Genomic DNA, 20,382 nt, shown 5'->3' with positions numbered 1-20,382 from the left:
CCGAGAAACAGACAGGGAGAGACAGAGGATAGAGTCCGAGAAACAGACAGGGAGAGACAGAGGACAGAGACCAAGAAACAGACAGGGAGAGACAGAGAATAGGGACCAAGAAACAGACAAGGAGAGACAGAGGCAGAGAGGGCTGGAGAGAGAGGTAGGGATAAAAGAGAGAAAGGATAAAAGAATCAGGGAAAGAAAGAGAAACAGAGAGAGGGAGTGTGTCCTGTGGGACTCTCCAGCAGGTGTGAAGGGGCTGACCTTGGGGGCAAATCTGTTGGCAGGAGGCTGGTGAGGTGACCGGAGGGCAAGGCTGGGCAGATCCTCCCTGCTTAGAGAGAGCCCAGAGTGGGGAGAAGGGATGGAGAAGGACATGTGGCATTGAGGGGGTTTCCTACTGGATGGGGGTGGTGGAGGACAATCTGGAGTAAGAGCAAATGCCATTCTTTTTCCTGTTCTTATCTCTTTCTTTTTTTCTTTTTCTTTTTTTTTTGAGACAGGGTCTCTCTTTGTCACCCTCCATAGAGTGCCGTGGTGGTGTATCTCTCAGCAACCTCAAACTCTTGGACTTAAGTGATCCTTTTGCCTCAACCTCCCAAGTAACTGGGACTACAGATGCCTGCCACAACATCTGGCTATTTTTAGAGACGAGGTCTCACTCTGGCTCAGGCTGGTTTCGAAACTGTGAGCTCAGGCAATCCACCCACCTCGGCCTCCAAGTGTTGGGATTACAGGCGTGAGCCCTGGCACCCAGCATGTCATGCTTTTTTCACTTGCATTATGTTGGGAGCATTTTCTCCATGCCATTAAATGTTTTTGGAAAATACAATTGTACATGACGATACATATTTTACATATATTCTGCAAATTTATATACCATAAGTTTTTAACCATCTCTGTTTTCAGACATTTAGTTTGTTTACAATTTTTACTCTTAATCAATAACTGCTATACATTTTCTCACTATGTAAATCTTTGATCCTCTCCCTTATGATTTACTGTGAACACTGGAAGTACCGTATTTTCTCCTTTTGAACTCCCCTCAATGTGAAGGGCAGGGGTGGTTTTACATATAGCATTCAATTAAAACCTGTTAACTTCTCTGTGGTATAGATCTACTTGCACTGGGGCCTTCTAAAACCTGTTTCTTTACTATTAAGCCACATGAAATCGTAAGAGTATGCCAAATCCAATTAGCATCTCTCATGAGCTAGTCACTCAATTATGAACAGGCATTTTGCATTTCCTTGTATTCAACTTCCGAAATGCTATTAGCAGAAACCATTAAGGTACCAAAGAATCAAAATGCAAGTAATAATTTCTTTAAAACATTTTACAATGAATATATTGTGCACATATATTTAAAGATACAATAGCAGAGTTTCATAGCCAGGGACCAAGAAGAACAATGTAACCAAGCCCAGGCAGTAGTAGCTTAAGCTACCTTCCTGGTGCTTCTTATGGTATACACTATTGTGTGCAAATACTGCATCCAGCCGAGATTTGATGATCTAACACACATACACACACATGCACGAGCACACAGACACACACTTACATGCATGACACTAATGTTCCACTGACTAATATAAGCATCGATAACTTGATTCACTAAGAGAATGAGAATGCCAAAACAGGGGACACCCACATTCTCCAACTACCTGACTGCTGCCTTTAGGAAAAGAAAAATCTGGAAATCAGCCTCTAAAGACTTCAGTTTCACCATAGCTGTGAAGCAGACTGGACCTAAGTGGAACTTCACTATTGGCCCAATCCCTGAGCCAGGGTGGCCTGTGGGATGCAGGTTAACCCTGCACCAAGATTCACGTTGAGTCCATTACTTCTCATTTCCACGAAAAGGTATGGCGTTGGGTCCAGTCTGTGGTTTGGGCCTCATCGATACTGTTATTTTCACCCAAGGCTGAGAAGGGAATCAATCTAGTGACCTGTTTCCTAAACAATCCAGAAGAGATTTCTCATTTTAAAAATCATTATTGGAGGAAACACTTTCCACATATTTTCTGTTCTATCCTTCCTCCTTGTGCATGCATATATGTGGGTTTATAGGCTACCTTTAGGTTTTTATTATCTCTTTATGTTATGAAACTTTGCCACTTTTACTTTCCCCAAAGTGCCTAGATACAGTAATATACCTAGTGTGTGGCAAAGTTGTTTCTAGTCTATTCTGAGCAGCTGATAAAATAACCTTTCAGGTTACCCTTCTCAGGAGCTGCCCTTTGGCTTGGTGTGTGCTCCAGGGATGCTAATCCTTCCTTCTCTGCTGACTCTTCTCCGTGAGAGCACTCACAGCCCTGGAAGAGGCAACCCAGTTACCATGTGATCCCTGCCCCTTAACTTGGCCATACTGGTCAGAAGCCAGAGGCAAGATGAGTCAATTAGATTTTTTGCAGTGAGGAGCTGGAATTGGTGACTCAGGGTCTGAGCCTGTTAGATGTGTGGGTTTCTCTTTCCAATAACCTCAAGCCCTTCAGCCTTCTGGGTCATGTTTTCCTTAAATATCCAAATAAAATGTCTTTAGTCTTTATTTGGAGAGTTCTTTGTGTTCAACCAAATTCTGTTTCCTTTTCCTCTATTTGGGCACAGGGGAGGCCCAGAAGGAGGAGGCAGAGGTGTCCTGCAGTATGAGAGCTGGTGATTAAAGAGGAGACGGGTAGATGGTGTTGACAAAGTCACATGGAGGGGTTTCCCTCCGAGGGAGGCTTATGCATGTTATGGAGCAGAGAACAGGCCCTTGGTGAGGAAGGGAGGAAACATGGGGGAATGGGGTAGAAAGGGGTGAGGGTGAGCTTGAAACAAGATGGGGATGGCAAGGGGGGGACAAGGAATTACTAGGAAAGCTGGGCCAGAGGCCTGACCCTTCTCCTTGGAGAGTCAGGACCACGTGCTGAGGATGGGGGAGGAAAGAAAGCTGGGGAAAGAGGAGTCTAAAACCACCTCTGGGCAAGTTTGTGGAGCTGCGCAGCATGGATTTGTAATAAGCCAGGCATGTAGGGTTTTGTGCCAAATCCCTGATATTTGGTGCGATCTGGGAGGAGGATCAGAAAAGGCAATTTGTGGGAATTACCTGAAGTTAGAAGCCTGTGCCAATATAACATCATCCTTTGCCTCAAGAGCAGACGATAGGGAGAAAAATGTTGGAGGTCCTCGTTTACTCACCGTTTCTTCTTACTAGTAAATAACCCAGCGTCATTAAGTACTAACATGTTCCATTGCCACAGACGATCTCCCCTTGCCTACAAGAAGAAAATTAAAAGGATGTTCATTGTTTTTAAACATTAAGTGCTCATTACTAAATGGAACAAAAATCAATCCTTTTTAAAAAGAGCTAAAACAATGATTAACTACTAATTTAAGCTGGAGATCTATTGTCTGATAGAGTAGTGATTATTAAGTAATTCAAAAAATAAATATGAACGTAACATGTTCATTGTTGAAAATGTAGACAAAAAGGTGTTTTAAAAAGAAACACTAGCAGGCCCAGCACAGTGGCTCAAGCCTGCAATCCTAGCACTCTGGAAGGCCTAGGTGGGTAGATCACTTGAGTTCAGGAGCTTGAGCAAGAGCGAGACCCCGTGTCTAACCATAGCAGGGCATTGTGGCAGGTGCCTGAGGTCCCAGCTCCTTGGGAGACTGAGACAAGAGAATCAGTTGAGCCCAAGAGTTGGAGGTTGCTGTGAACTCCATAGCACTCTACTGAAGGTGACAAAGTGAGACTCTGTCTCAAAAAAAAAAGGTGTGTGTGGGGGAAATGAAAGAAAAATTATCCCTAATCACATAACCCAGAAGAAAACATCTGAAGTATTTTGGTGTTTAATAACATTCTGTATGTAGTTTTGTCTTTAGTGCTTTTCATATATGATGTTATGATTATTATTCTAACTTTAAGGATCTTTAAAATATAAATTCACTGAGTATATAATATTATATAAGATACTAATTTTTTTGAACTTTAAATCTGTTTTCAAATAAACAATTTCAAGTTGAAAATTACTGTAATATATATTCTGATTATTACCATAGGACAGATTTCTAGAAGTTGGATCAATAGGTCAAAGAATATATTTTCCTTTTAAAAATAAATTTTAGGGGCTGAGGGCGGTGGCTCATGCCTGTAATCCTAGCACTCTGGGAGTGCTAGGAGGCGGGTAGATTGCTTGAGCTCATGAGTTCTACATCAGCCTCAGCAAGAGTGAGACCCTGCCTCTAAAAATAGCTGGGCATTGTGGAGGGCGCCTGTAGTCCCAGCTACTCAGGAGGCTGAGGCAAGAGGATCACTTGAGCCCAAGAGTCTGAGGTTACTGTGAGCTATGACATCATGGCACTCCACCAAGGGTGACAAAGTGACACTCTGTCTCAAAAAAAAAAAAAATTTTTTTAAATGGAAATTATTTTTTGAATAATATATGTACATGGTTCAAAAAATCAAAATGATCTGTAAAGTATACACTAATAAGTCTTGTCCCATTCCAGTACCTTATTGCTCTTTGTCCCCTATAAGTAACCGTATTTCTTATTTTTCTGTTATTTATTCTGGTGTTTCTTACTTTATTTCCCCATGAAAGAAATATTCTTAAAAGGGAGAATATTTTATACACTGTTCCACGCCTAGCTTTCTTCACTTAACTATACTCAGCCTTCACCCCACACAGCTGCAGCCCACCTCAGCAGTCCCACCATCATCCCCTCTCCTGATGACAGTGCTCAGTGAGGCTGCTCCAGCCCAGTCCCACCAGATTGGATACTCCTGGACTGGAACTCCATGCCCTCAATGGGCCCAGGCAGGAGGGCCCGGTGGCCCCACAAGGCCCGCTGCACCTCCCCAATCCTAAGCCATACCACCCATGTGTAGTGTGCATCTTTATCTTCCCCTCGAGAACTTGGGCAGAAAGGTAAACATTATACATCGAAAAATAGAGTAGTTAAAATAGGTCTCACCCAATTTCCTGTGGCTATTTAATTGGTTGCCTTTAAGTCTAGGTTCATAGCTCAGAACCACTGTGCAAACTGAAATTGTCATACTACTAAAATTGTATTTTGTTTTCCTTTTTAAACTTTTTACCTATGACTTATTTTTTTTTGCAGAAACACAATCCTATTGATGCAATAGCAAAAGACCATGAAACAGACAAAAGTGAACTTAATCCGGGTCTCAGGTTGACATAGCCTGAGGACCACTTGCTTCAATCTCCCTTGTTGCTCAAAGTGGTTAAAAGGGTTTTGACATTGACTCTTACTGGGATTCACTTTCTCCAGTGTAGGACTCGGCCAGTCACTTGGGACAGGTCCATCCCAACACTGAGGGACATCCAAAGCTAACTGCAGGATGATCAGTGATGCTTCTGGAGAAAGACCTTGATCAAAAGGCGGAAATGTGAAAGCTGTCGGAATCAACGTGGAGACATTTGCGTTAACAAAACCCCAACAAGGAGATCTAGAGAGGCCGTGAAGAAAGCGTTCTCATGCAGAAATGCCCAATAACAAAAACTACTGCCAAAAAACTCTACAAAAACCACCCCTTGCTTAAAGGCCATTGCAACCTTACAGAAAAAATAATTACTCTCTGAGGATATTTGCCAGCAAATGCCTGTCCAGTCATTGCACACTTGTTATTGATCTCTGTAGTGAAAGATAATCATCTCAATACGATTATATATTCCTCATTTCTCTTTTAAAAACTTGTGTCTTGGGTGGTTCCTGTGGCTCAAGGAGTAGGGCACTGCCTCATATACCAGAGGTGGCAGGTTCAAATGTGGCCCTGGCCAAAAGCAACTGCAACTCCCCCCCCAAACTGTGTCTTCCTTTACCTCCCTGGATACTCACAATTTACTATGGCCCGCACATTTCTCTTGCAACACCCCATCCCAAATAAACAGTACTTTCTTTTAGAGAGCCTCTGCCTATGGGTTATTTAGGTTGACAACAGGTAAGCTTTCAGGGAAGTGGTGGGGACAAAAGCCTGACCTCCCAGAAAAAGTAAAGTCATTACAGAAATATAGTAGGCCGCTGAGCAATGCAGGGTTAACTTGATATCCGAGGCTGTAACTTTAAATATCTGTGAGGGCAGTGGTATGTTTCTCTGGAGCCATATTCAGCTGCTCAGATACAGGCAGAGCACAGAGAGCTGTTATTTACCCAGAGCTGGTGTTCCGTCCTGCCCGTGTGGAGGAGGCAGCTGCAGATATGCGGGTTGATGAACCAAGCCATCCGAGCTAGATAATGAGAACAATGGGGAGATGGGAGTATGTAACAGTCAAAAAGTGGTAAAGCAATGGATTGGAGGTCTAGGTTATGGTCAAATCCCAATTTATTATACTTCATAAATACAGCATATATACATAAATTACCCCAGTCTCTTCTGGGAGATTTCCACACAGCGTTTATGTTCTTTAATTCATTGAGAAGTAAGCACAACAGAGCTGGTAACTACTTAAATTTTATACTTGTGTGAGTTTACAATTTGAGGATGGCACAAGCCTGTTGTAAATGGGTACACGATACCACAGGTACATTTTAAGGCAAGGGAGACTTTTAAAAATGTACTTTGTTTGGCTACATCATTGATAGTCCGTGGTGTGGAGCTTTTGATGTCTCCCAGAAGAAACACGGCCATAAGTTCCCATTTTTATCACTTTCTGAGAAAGTTTCTTTTTGAAAGAAATGAAAAAGATGGGTGGACAAGAAGGAAAAACATGTTATTTAAAGTGGCACCTGGGTCGAAATAAAGTGTCAGATGAATCAGTGAGAGGAACAAGTTTGGAACACAGGAGTTTCTATGTCGTGCAAAAATAAATACTGGGAGTTTGTATTACATAAGACTGATAAATGATTTTTATGGGTAAATAAGAGAAGTTATCTGATCAGTTGCATACTTATGTGAAAGCTTATCATTTTTTTTAATAAGAGAAAGGGTTTATTTTACTGTGCACAAGGAGAAATCACAGAGTGACAGCCCAATTTTCCAGTGGAGTTCCGCTATCTTTATACAGGCCTTTTGAAGGAAGGAAATTGAGGCATATTGCACCTAAATGGTTGGTTGCTAGGGAGTATAAATGGATGGGGAGAAATAGACTGATTTGTAGATTAACCTGGAAGAAAAGGTACTTATGACCCAAATGATTTGGGCCAGGTATACCTATATTCCCCACCCTCATTCCTCAAATATTCGTTTCAGCTCTTTCCAGGAATCTACCTTCCTCATATAATGAATTCATTGGTATAATTAATGGTGACTGGTGTTTCCATTTTCCTCACTATTACATGCAACACTTGGTTGCTTTAACCAAGGTTGGGTGGCAAAAGAAGAGGGGGAGAGAACTCCAATCCATCGTTCTAGTTGTTTATTAGCATCTACGACACATGGCTGGGACTGGGAAGGGTATGACAGTTACATGTTCGATGAACTAAGGCCTTGGTCTTTATTTCAAAACTTTTATTTATTTGTATTTTGGTTGGTCTTAGGAACATGAATAATTTACAGTTGAAAATACTCACCATCAACATATATTAAGTGGAGACTTCCCTGTCCAAAATCTAAAGGACGTAGCAATACTCTCTTCTACCTTAGCCAATTCTGTTTCTCCAGTTGGCTTCCTCTTAGTTAATTATGTAGGTATTCATGGTACATCTGAGGGTCATAGATGTGTCCTAAGATGAATACGGCTCTAGGAGATGGAAGACGTTGACGTCAGGGACATCACGATTTGGTCACTTTGCAGCTGTGCAACCTTAAAAATGTAACTTCTCTGAGTTTTACTTTCCTCTGCTGTAAAATAGGAACATCCATCTGACTCATTTCACAGGTACGGTGGTGAATATGACATGATATTTGAATGTGATTTGGAATATGTAATACACCAGACTAAAGTTGTTGGTTAATGCTTTAAAAATGTAGCTTGCTGTGCATTTTTTAAAATCAAAATAGAAACCACAGGAAATGTAAATGCTTATGAATCACACAGCCCAAATGTTAATAAGTAATTTACAAATGCTTTGCAATAAAATCATAGATATTGTTCATGGATTTTTCTAAAATGAAAAAAATCTTTGCAGTTAAATATTCATCAACTTAATCATTCTTTCTTTTACAAGAATGTTCACTATGTGACATTATAACTCTCCAAAGGAGACATTCTATAATTAGTTCAGTTCTCTGCCTTAAAAGCTTCATTAGAAGGCAGAAGAATAGAATAATTAAAGTTTAAAAATAATAAAAAATATATAACTCTAAACCACAGCTCCCTTATTTAAGAGCGCTTAACAAGAATACTTCCCCCAGTATATTTATAAACAACCTACCATTTATATAATAACACTAATTCACAATTTAAACTATGATGATCAAAGTTAATGTGCATTTAAATTCCCCTCTCAGCTTAAATTATTAAATAGCTAACGGTCTTGAGAGGTTGTACTCTATTTTACAAAATGAACTACATGTGATATAAAAATGCCTACCTGTTGAATAACTGTGGGTCAAGTATTTAGAATACTGTCCAGAGTTTTAGAAAAATATGAGAATTATAGCAGTGTATGTGATGGAGTCCCATGTAGAAATAAGCCTGTGCAAATTAATATGTATAGGTTTGAATAGTAACTGTGGTAACCGACCAACTTCTCTTTTAAAGGGGTAAGTAATGAGCTTTTAAAAAAGAGAAAACGAATCACTTGCTCATTCTTCATCTTATACCTTAATTATATTGAATAGTATAGCTTTTTTAATAAAAGGAGACTGCTATAATGTAGGCAACGAATATTAAATTCTGGTGTGTAGCAAAATATTTGGACCAAATGACAAATGCGTATCAATACAATGTGTTTAAGAACAACCTTATAGTGCCAATATGATAGCACTATGATCTTTGCTATCAACAATCCAAGATCTAGTTTTCCATCGAAAGTGTCTCTCTCTTTACTCTTTCCTATCGCCTCTCTCTTCTTTTCTCTCTCTCTCTCTCTCACACACACACACATAGTTCTCATAACATCCTCTCTGTACAAATGCAGCCCAGGTTATATTCTGTTTTCCACTATTAAGTTTTCTTAATTAATTCAATAAATCAATGATCAAGAAATGACTCACTGCTTTCATTAAACCTCTCTCAAGATCATTCTATGAGACATATTTAGGTCAGTTTAGGAATAAGCAATTGGTGCTAACACAGAGGTGGGCATTAAAGGCGTGGCTGGGCACCCTTCATCCTGCAGTGTGCCTTGCAGTACGATGTATCCGTGAGACAGAAAAGGCTGAACTAGAGCTCTGCTCCCTCAAAGCTTGTGTGACAAGTTACAGAATAATACAGTACTTTTCTGTGGTTTGTGGTTTCAAAATTATTCACTGTAAACATCCTATATGCTTTCCTATTTATTTAACTTCAGAGCTTGAGGTTATATCTAAGTCTTTGTCAAATTATCGTTTATTCTACAAAAAGCAGCACAAATAAGGTTCATTCTGGTTTTAACACAAATTCCTTAAAAAAATGTTAAGGCCATTTAATCAAATCAGGGCCAACTGCTGATCACCCTGGTGAGAGTCAAACTACTGATTGGAGAGTTTTGGAAAAGAGCCGTAAGTGGTTGTCTCGGGTCGTCCTTGGTGACTTGGGAGCGGGCTGCGGGGTTGATTAGTCTCCAACATCTCCATCTCGATCTCCAATAAGCCAGAGAAAATGAAAACTTAAGGCTAATAGAGCTGTCCCGAGCAGGTCACCCAGTGCCGTCAGATAGGGGATGGAGAAACTATCCGGGTCCTTTCCTTTCCTCCAGAAGTGATGGACCATCCAGTCAGCAATCCACAGCAAAGTGAACACCTAGGGGAGAGAGCCAGAGATCATTCCTGCTGCCTGGCCATTCCTAGCCCCTTAAACATGGCTGCCAACCTAAGCCACTCATTTCTGGAAGGAACAGCACATGTCTAAGTCAAGAATCAGGCTTGAAAAGAAGAAATATTTAATTAACAGGAATATTTTTATCTCACAGGGAAAAACAGCATAAATATTTATAGTCATGAAAATTTTTCTCACCTTTTCATATATATCTCATTTTCATCTAACCTCTCAACAACCATAGTAATTCTTAAATTTTAAGAACATGGTAAGTTTTCCAACCACTATTATGTTTCAACTTTTTTTCTATGAGATAAAACTATAAGGAAGAAAGAAGACATATGAGGAAGGAAATAAAAATTAAAGAATTATCTTCCTCCTGCAAGTATACCAAATGAGATAGAGATGGAAAACTGACCATTTACTAATTATAAGGTTGTTTCTGGCTTGTCAAGGAAAATTTCACTACAATGGTAAGGACAATAACCAGAAGGTAAATACACTGAGGGACTTGTCTATAGATAATAGACTGATATAGATAAACAGAGTTGAAATATTTTAAAGGACTATTCAAATACTAAGGTGATAGGCCTATTTTCTAGAATATCAGAAATTTGAACACATTTGTGATGCTTTGAATTTTTAGATCAGATAAGTGGCCTTTATCTTTGATTGATTTATCTCGATTAGGAGGATTCTCTAATTTTAAAATCTCTGAAGCAATAAAAGAAACTTGGGATGAGAGAGGTTCCTGGCACAAGTCAGCAAGTACACACAATGGTTCAATCTATTCATTAATTCTTCTCCATCTCCTACTAGCTGAATGTAGGCAAGTTACTGAACCTCTCTGTGTTAATATCTCCCAACAAACATAAGAGATAATCATGCCCCTTATAAGAATGTTGGGAGGATTAAGTAATAGACTATTCAGTGCCCAGCACACAATAAACTTTCAATCAGTATCTGCTATTATATTTTAATGGTATCATTCTTATTACTATTTGTAGCCCTTTGGGTACTGGGAACATTTGGCACGTGCTGGAAGAAGCCCACCCTAGGTTCAGAGTCCAGGTCAAGAGGCTGTGACCTTTCAGTGTCCTGGCAAGTAGGTTGTGGGGTGAGACATGTGTCTTGGGACCGAAATTGTTGTGTGCTGTCACTTTAGCATTGACATTTTTACCAAGAAGGATGGTGGCTTGTCCCAATGTAGGGGAACACACACCTATTCCAATGGAGGGAACTATCAATACTGCCAGAAAGAGGTTGTACTTTAAGCCCTCATCTTTTGCATATGGTTGGTTCTTCCTTGGTGTTTCATTGGCAAAGACCATTTAGGAACTTCATAAAATTTGATCGGGACAATCTGTTTTGGGCATGGAGGAAGTATGAAATATTAGAAAGAATCCTGGACTTGGAAGTTATAAGATCTGGACTTGAGTCTCAGTCTTGCCTTTGGTCAGTTTCTTACCTATCTAAGCCTCAATTTCCCCCATTTGAAGAATACAAATGCAACAGGCCCTTTCTGTCTAAGTTACTTGCAGATAATAAAAGCCTTGGTTTAGGGCAGTGTTTTTCAACCCTTCTTTTTATCTCACTGCACATTTGAATCTATAGTTAAACCTCCCCGGCACACTTAACTTATGTTGATCCAAAAAAAAAAAAAAGAAGTAAAAATATACTTAAACTGTGCCTTGAACTTCTTTCAAAAATGATTTAATTAATGATCCTTAAAATTTTCATAGCACACTTAAGATCCACACTTAATTTCCATAGCACACTTGTGACACAGCAGTGTACTGCAGCACACTGGGTGACAATCATTGGTTTAGGGGGACGAGGGAAAGGTCAAAGGCAGCACGAGGTCAGGTTCCATCACCAGAAGCATACAATGCAGACAGGAGTGAGTGGGCCCACTGGACCCTAACTGGGTCAGACCACGTGGATGTAGTTTGTTTGTTATGGACGCCCTATTTTCAGGGAACTGGTTCACTTCTGTGTCTTCAGTGCCTATAAAAATGATCACCTTAAAAAGTAGGTGCTCATTATCTGATCAATAAATAGACAGCTGGAGAAATCAGCTGGAGACAATGTCCTCTAAGAGACACCTGTGAGAACAAGCTCCGTTTGTCCTGAGCTGGGTGGGTAGGAAACACAGACTTAAAGGGTATCATGTCAGAAGGCGGTAGATTTACAGCACATTGCTGCACAGGTAGGTTAGGTTAAAGAATAAAAGACCACAAGACAGAACTAGACAGAACTTAAAAAAGAAAAAACACAATAATTTGAGCTGTCTATAAATATAACAAGTTATGTTGTAGACTCTGTGTTACTAAAGCATATAGAGGGTCAATAAAGAAATTTGCTGACTGAATGAGTAAGGGATACAGGAGGCAATAAGTTTTAAAGGGGATGCAAGTAGCTAATTTCTCTGGGATTAGCAAGAAATATAAAAGAATAAATTTATATATTGCAATGATATATATTTATTAATATAATATCTGTATACTTCATTAATTAATTCTTTGTATAATGTCTACACTAAATGAGAGATTTGTCTAAAGCAGGAGTTAGCAATTTGCAGCCCATGGGCCAAATTCAACCTTGCCTCTTGTTTTTGTAAATAAAGTTTTATTGGAACACAACTCTACCCATTTATTTACTTATTGCCTATTTAGTCAATTAGTTAATCCTTACAACATTCTCATGAAGTAAGAGAATTAGCATTATTATTGCTATTGTCCATTTGAAGAAATCAAATCAGAGAAGTTAAGTGGCTATGTAGTTGTCATGAAGAACATACCTAAAATACTTATTACCGAGCTTTTTATTTAAAAAGTTGTACAACCCCTACTTAGCAGACCAATACTCACATAGAAAAAAGAAAATGGCATCCTTACTTCACACCTAAGAATAAATTCTAGGTAAAGTTCCAAGTATAAAAAGTAATACTTGAAAATTTTTGTAAGAATCGGTGGCGCCCATAGCTCAGTGGGTAGGGCGCTGGCCACATACCAAGGCTGGCAGGTTCAAACCCAGCCTGAGCCTGCTAAACAACAAAGATGACCGCAACAAAAAAATAGCCAGGCGTTGTGGTGGGCGCCTGTAGTCCCAGTTGCTTGGGAGGCTGAGGCAAGAGAATAGCTTAAGCCCAAGAGTTTGAGGCTGCTGTGAGCTGTGATGTCACCGATGTCACACCACTCTAACGAGAGCGACATAATGAGACTCTGTCTCAAAAAAAAAAATTTAAAACAGAATAGAGTAGAGCGGACTAGGATAGAAAGTAGCATGAACAGCACATAGTGTTACTTAAAGCCTTTGTTTTAGCTATGAACTTGCACATATTTACATACGTGCATCTTTGTTTCAGTCTGAAGATGTTTCTTACAGGGCTCTGTGGTCAAAAACGTCCGAAAGCTGCTCTGCTGCTCTTCTAACACGTACATCTTACACATTAGGTTCTAAGAATCTAACCTATAAATCTCTGAAAGGGGAAAACCATGTCTGCCTTTTATTTGATCCCTTGGTTTCTAGTAACATACTTACACACGATAAACTTGAAACAAAAGTTTGTTGTTGAAGGGCTCTACCAGGGAATCGTCACCATCAATAAGGGGACAAACCCTGAGTCTTAGTTTCCACAGCTTTAAAATGAGGTTGCCATCACCTATGTCATTGGCTGGATGCAGAAATTAAAGGAGATAATATATATAAAAGGCTAAGCAAATGCTTGGTTTATAGTAGGTACTCAATAAATATTACTGCCATTATCACTGTTTCATCAATTATTAGACTGTCTCAGAATTTATGGACTCTCTTTAAAGGGTTATTGAACAGAAGTCTGAACCCTGGTTTGGAATGCTATCCGGTTATACAACTTATCACTTCTCTGAGCTTTGGTTCTTTCAAATGAGTGAATGTATGTCCCTTACACTCTGTTCTAGCTCTAAATTATAAGGGTAAGAAAACTGTTGTCATAAACTATCCAGTGATCGCTCTCCTCACCTTTTCTCCCCCCTCCTCCTTCCCACACTCTTATTTTATTTATTGAATTTACTTATACACAGTATGCCATAGAATCACACTCTCTTCCTACGCAATTTCTTTTTAAACAGATTGTGATGACTTAAAGTTCAACCAGGTTTAGATTTATTAAATTTTTTCTGGAAGTTAACCAAGGACATCAATGTTTTCTTGGAACTCTGTGTAATATATTACTAAAATCACAATAAGTAGCACATGCTTCTTAATCCAACATGTTTTAAAACAAAATGATCATTTAAGAAATGCGTGCTTTTCATGAGAAAACCACACTGGATATCAAACCAAGGGTAGATGATGTTTTTACACCGTCTGTTTGTTTTTATGAAATATGCATAACTTGTCTAGGTAAATATGCCTTCTGAAAAGGTAACTCTGTAGCCCTAGCTAATTATGCATGGTCTAGATGTATTTCTTGGAATTCAAATTTATAAAGCACAAAAATATATATTTGCTTTGGATGATATTGATTCTCTCGGCCAGTTCCTTCTTTGAGGTAGAATCAACATTTCCATGAATCAGCATCCCCATCATACCTACTGCCAATACCCACCTTGTGTAGAGTGCAAAGAAAGACGATTTCTATGGCAGGGTAATGCTTAGAAACGTGATACAAATAACCCCCCGAAGTAGCAAATTAGTACAGACTTTCCTAATCCCAAACTTCACAAATGTTGAATTTATGGCCCCTGTAAGAAGTGTGCTTTCCTAATCCAGTTTCTAGGTTGAAAACCCTACTCATTAAAATCTAATTATTTAAACATCAGCTAAGAATAATTTAGGATTATCAGTCAATGGGAATTCAGTCTACTGATGGTAGGATAAAAGCATCTTTTCTTTGGTTGGAATTATTTTGGGGAAGTGGCAGGTAGGGGAAGGTAGGAGATAAATGGTGGTGCTGAAAAGAAAACTAAGGTTTGACGACCTTTTTTCTCCCTGAGTACCATGGGAGGTATTAGGATCTTTATTTTCTGAACAGAAAATTTAGATGCTGATCGGCTACGTCACACAGGTCAAGCCCAGGTTACACTGCTTCCCCCGTATCACATTCCCCCTGCCAGGCAGTGCCAGGGGCAGAAAAGGAGAAGAAAGTGCTTCTTTCTACCTGTAGATAGAAAGCAAACCCCACCCCCCCAAACCAAAATAACCCACTTGAAAATTCTATTTTTAACAATATTGTAAACAAAATACCCTAAACAACCTACCCACTGAAAACAACTTAAAATCATCCAATAAAATATAAAAACTATCTTCTTTATTTTTTTTTTTTTTTTGAGACAGAGTCACTTTGTCACCCTTGGTAGGACTGCAGGCGCCCACCAAAATGCCCAGCTATTTTTTTAGAGACTAGGTCTCGCTCTTGCTCAGGCTGGTCTTGAACCCATGAGCTCGGGCAATTCACCCACCTCAGCCTCCCAGAGTGCTGAGATTACAGGCATGAGCCACCGCACCCGGCTTAAAAGCTATTTTTTAAATGCATCATTGACTGGCATGAAAGCAAGGAATCCTCAGAGGGCAAAACAAAGGGAATCAGGCCGCAGAGGGGCAAGCCAATGGCCAAAGCTAGCTTCGGGCCTGAAGATGGTGCATGGGCTGCTTCACGGCCCAACCTACGCTGGGCTCTGCCAGGGGCACCCGGGCAGCTCAGGGCATGGTAGACGGCAGACAAAGGCATGGCAGGTCCCAGGTGGGCAGTCTAACAGAAGTTTTTCACATAAAAAGCTATATCAAACTATATAACAGTCTGAGTAGAGTCGCCTGTGTGCATCTACTGGGGATGGGTTCCAGGACCCTCCCCACGAGGTTACCAAAATCCAAGGATATGCAAGTCCTTTAAAGAAAATGTTTGAGTTGCATATAATCCACACATATCCTCCCACTTAACAGCCATACTTTGCTTAGTGAATGAGATATGTTCTGAGAAACGCATGATTAGGCCGTTTCATTGCTGTGCAAATGCTGAGTGCAGCCACACACAGCTAGATGGTAAAGCCTTCCACACATCTAGGATCTATGGTACTGCAACTGCTCCCAGGCTACAGACCTGTACCGCACGTCACTGTAGTGAATGCTCCAGCCATCTGTAATACAGTGGTAAGTATCTGTGTGTCTGAACATAGAAAAGGTACAGTCCAATACAGTATAAGATAAAAAATGCTCTATCTGTATAGGGTACTTTCACAAACGGAGCTCCTAGGACTGGAAGTTGCTCTAGGTGAGTGAGTGGAGGAGTGGTGAGAGTGTGTAGACCTCGGATGTTACTATGCACTACTGCAGACTTTATAAACATGCTACACTTAGGCTACAATAAATTTATTTTTAAAGTTTTCTTTCTTCAATAAACTAGATTACTGTAACTTTTTACTTTATGATTTTTTTAATTTTTTCAACTTTCTTTTGATATAACACTTGGCTTAAAATACAAACATATTGGATAGCAGTACAAAATATTTTCTTTCTTTATATCCTTATCCTATACACTTTCTGTTTAAAAAAATGTTTTTTTACTTTTTAAACTTTTTGTGTTTAAAAACTAAGACAGATTTCATCCTAGGAGTGATTATTAAAACGAAATAAAAATTAAGACACAAACACATCTTCAGCCAGACCTAGACAGGGTCAGGATCATCACCATCTCTGCCTTCTACCTGCACATCATGTCCCAGGTCTTCAAGGGCAGTAACTCACGGGGACCTGTCACCTCCTATGATAACAGTGCCTTCTTCTGGAATATCCCCTGAAAGACCTTCCTGAGGCTGTTTTACAGTTAACTTCTTTTTTTAATAAGTAGAAGGAGTACAGTCTAAAATAATGATAAAAAGTACTAGTAACCATTGCTTACTATGGTTACCAGTGCTGTGTACTGCACATAATTATATGTACTAGATTCTATGCAATGGCAATGCCCTGGGTTTGTTTACACCAGCATCACCATAGACACCTGACAGGTGTGGAGCACTATGACCGCATGGCCGTGACAGCAGGAGGCAGGAGGAATTTTTCAGCTCTCTTACGATGTTATCAGACCACAGTCATATATGTGGTCTGGCTTTGACCAAACTATTATGCAGCATATGACTGTCCTTGAAAATTACAAAGAGAATAGATTTTAAATGTTTTCATCACAAAAAAGTGGTAAGTATGTGAGGAATGGGTATGTTAATTATCTTGAGGTAGCCATTCCACAATAAATACACACATCAAAACATCATTTGCTTTGTTGGTGGCATCCTTTTAACTTGATCAGGTCCCATTTAGTTTTGTAGTTGCTGCAGTTGCCAAAAGGGTCTTCTTTGTGAATTCTTTCCCAAGGCCAATATCGTCAGGAGTTTTTTCCCACACTTACCTCTAGGATTTTTATCACTTCATGTCTTAGATTTAAATCTTTTATCCAGTGGGAGTTAATTTAAGTGGTGAGAGGCATGGGTCCAGTTTCAGTCTTTTACATGTGGTTATCCAGTTCTCCCGGCACTCTTTGTGAAATAGAGATTCTTTCCCCCAATGTAAGCTTTTGCTTGGTTTATCAAAGATCAGATGGCAATATGAGGTTGGTTTCATCTCTGTGTTCTTGATTCTGTTCCACAGATGCATTTCTCTCTTTTTATGCCACTACCATGCTGTTTTAATCAGTATAGACTTGCAGGATAACCAAAGTCTGATAACATGATGCCTCCAGATTTGTTTTTATTTTATAGAATTACATTGACTATCCATATGAAATGAAGACATATTTTTTCAAGTTCTTCAAAGTATGATGGTGGTATTATAATGGGAGCTGCATTAAACCTCTAGATTGCTTTGGGTAATATAGACATTTTAATGATATTGATTCTTCCCAGCCATGAGCATAGCATGTTCTTCCTTTTGTTAATGTCTTCTACTATTTCTTTTCTCAGGGATTCATAGTTTTCTCTGTAGAGATCCTTCACTTCCTTTCTTAAGTATATATTTCAAAGTATTTCATTTTCTTTGAAGCTACTGAGGAGGGTATTGCAACTTGGGATTTGGTTCTCAGCTTGACCAATGTTGGCCTAAATGAAGGCTATTGATTTGTGAACACTGATTTTATATCCCAAAATGTTGCTGTACTTCTTCTTCACTTCCAGGAGTCTCATGGTTGAGTCCCTGGGGTTTTCTAAGTATAAGATCATATCATCAGCAAAGAGTAAAAGTCTGACTTCCTCTATCCCCATAAGGATACACTTGATATCCTTCTCTGCCTGATTGCACTGGCTAAGACTTCCAGCACTATGCTGAATAGTAGTGGCAATAGTGAACACATTTGTCTGGTAGTGTTATATTTCCTGAACTGCTTGGTGAGTGTACTGCTGTTCACAATATTCTTCTTCTTCTTACCTTATATCTATGTATTCAATATTTAACGTGAAATTAAATGAATTAAAAAGCACAATAATTCTTGACTGGGTGTTTATTAACCCTTGCCCAGTTAAGCCTGCCAATGATCATTCCCTCATTTGACCATGTCATTCTGATGGAATAATAAAGAACCAGTGATTGTGGGTGGCGCCTGTGACTCAGTGGGTAGGGCACCGGCCCCATATGCCAAGGGTGGCTGGTTCAAACCCAGCTGGGCCGAACTGCAACAGCAACCAAAAAAAATAGCCAGGCGTTGTGGCGGGCACCTGCAGTCCCCGCTACTTGGGAGGCTGAGGCAAGAGAATTTCCTAAGCCCAGGTGTTGGAGGTTGCTATAAGCTGTGTGACGCCATGGCACCCGACTGAGGGTGATAAAGTGAGACTCTGTCTCTACCAAAAGAAAAAGAACCAGTGATTGCTAATGTCACATGATACTAGGAAATGGCAACCTAAAAGTCAGGAGATATTTTAATTAAATAAGTTGTTTCTTAGTTTCTAACAAGAGGAAGGAAAAAGAAAAAAAGATGAGAATAAAGCATATATAAGTAGCTAAAAGAAATGAATATTTATGGATTTTCTACTATATGCTAAGCAAAATTACCTTCATGCCCTTAATATCAATAAACTATCAGGAAAAGTTGCAATCAGCAGAGGCCAGGCCCTGAACAGCCAAGGTGCCCCCTCTTTACCATCTGCCTAGTCCCAAATGGCCCTGATTCTAATATCATGCCCTTTTAAGTACAGGGTCTTTCTGCAGGTTGCCTAACAAAACACTCCACTGGAAAAACTCCTAGTCATTTATTTAAAAGTATTTATTGAATGTTCTTCCAATGTACTATTCAAATTTGAAAAATCAATTTAAAAAAAAAATCTATGTTTTCAGGCCAGGTGTGGTGGCTCACTCCTGTAATCCCAGTACTCAGGGAGGCCAAGGTGGGTAGATTGCCTGAGCTCAGGAGTTCGAGACCAGCCTGAGCAAGAGTGAGACCCCATCTCTAAAAATAGCCGGGCATCTGGGTGGGCACCAGAGCCCCAACTACTTGGGAGGCTGAGGCAAGAGGATCACTATGCCCAATAACTTGAAGTTGCTGTGAGCTATGATGCCACAGCACTCTACCCAGGGTGACAAAAGGAGAATCTGTCTCAAAGAAAAAAGAAAAAAGAAAAAAAAAAGACAAATCAAGCTTAATTAATCTACTTAACATCTTGGAAAAGGCAGCTATGAGAAGTGACAAGTGTGAAAGCCCAGACATAATCAACTTGATCTTCCAGAAGGTTTGAGACATAGTGTCACATAAGGATTTGTAGATATAATTACAACTGCTGTTGAAATGCCAGAATTCTATGTTAAGAGTAGAGGCTAAAAGGATGTTGATTTGGCAGGAATCACAATGGCAAAGTCATCTATATCAGCTTTGGTTACTTAGTATATCTATACCTGCAAATGAATAAATACGTATGTGTGAACTGAGACCTTATACCTCAAGAACAAGTTTGCAATTTAAAAAAAGGCAAATGATTTCTTTTTGAAACTAAAATGAAGAACACGTTAAGGCGCTAAAGAAAACAACAGTTGCTGAAGACTAGACATACAAGTCAGCGGAACAGAAGAAGAGTCTAGATATAGATACACATATACATAGTAAATTGATTTTTGACAAAGATGCTAAGGTAATTCAAGAGAAGAAAGGATGGTCTTCTCAACAAATAGTACTGGAGCAACTAGATACTCACATTGAAAAATATGAACCTCAAGCTTTATCTCATACCATATACAAAAAAATTCACTCAAAATGAGCAGAGACCCAAATAAAAGCTAAAACCAGAACATCTCTGAAATAAAAGAGAAAATCAGGCAGCACCTGTGGCTCAAAGGAGTAGGGCACTGGCCCCATATGCTGGAGGTGGAGGGTTCAAACCCAGCCCTGACCAAAAAAAAAAAAAAGAGAGAGAGAGAAAATCTTCACAATCTAGAGGTAAGCAAAGCTTTCTTAGGACACAGAAAGCACTAATCATTTTAAAAATTTGATAAACTAAAAGAGTAAAATCTCTAATCTCATCAATTAGAAATGGTAAAGATGAAATAACAACAGACCCCCTAGAAATTCAAAAAATCCTTAATGAATACT

General features: G+C 39.5%; 1 protein-coding gene across 3 annotated transcripts in view; it reads right to left on the bottom strand.

Annotated features, from left to right (window-relative positions):
* Positions 1-6,308: 6,308 nt before the first annotated feature.
* SLC41A2 (solute carrier family 41 member 2) overlaps positions 6,309-20,382 on the bottom strand; it is a 118,435-nt gene continuing 104,361 nt past the window's right edge. For all 3 annotated transcript variants that reach the window (XM_023509275.1, XM_023509276.1, XM_003783288.3), the window contains exon 11: positions 6,309-9,824. In XM_023509275.1, the coding sequence (XP_023365043.1) occupies positions 9,639-9,824 (186 nt within the window). In that variant the 3' untranslated portion in view covers positions 6,309-9,638. The remainder of the gene's footprint in view (positions 9,825-20,382) is intronic.

The sequence above is a fragment of the Otolemur garnettii genome, unplaced genomic scaffold (genome assembly GCF_000181295.1).
Source record: "Otolemur garnettii isolate 467f Iridium unplaced genomic scaffold, OtoGar3 scaffold00007, whole genome shotgun sequence".
Taxonomy (NCBI): domain Eukaryota; kingdom Metazoa; phylum Chordata; class Mammalia; order Primates; family Galagidae; genus Otolemur; species Otolemur garnettii.
Note: the sequence above shows the minus strand (reverse complement) of the source record. Positions and strands in the feature narration are given on the sequence as shown.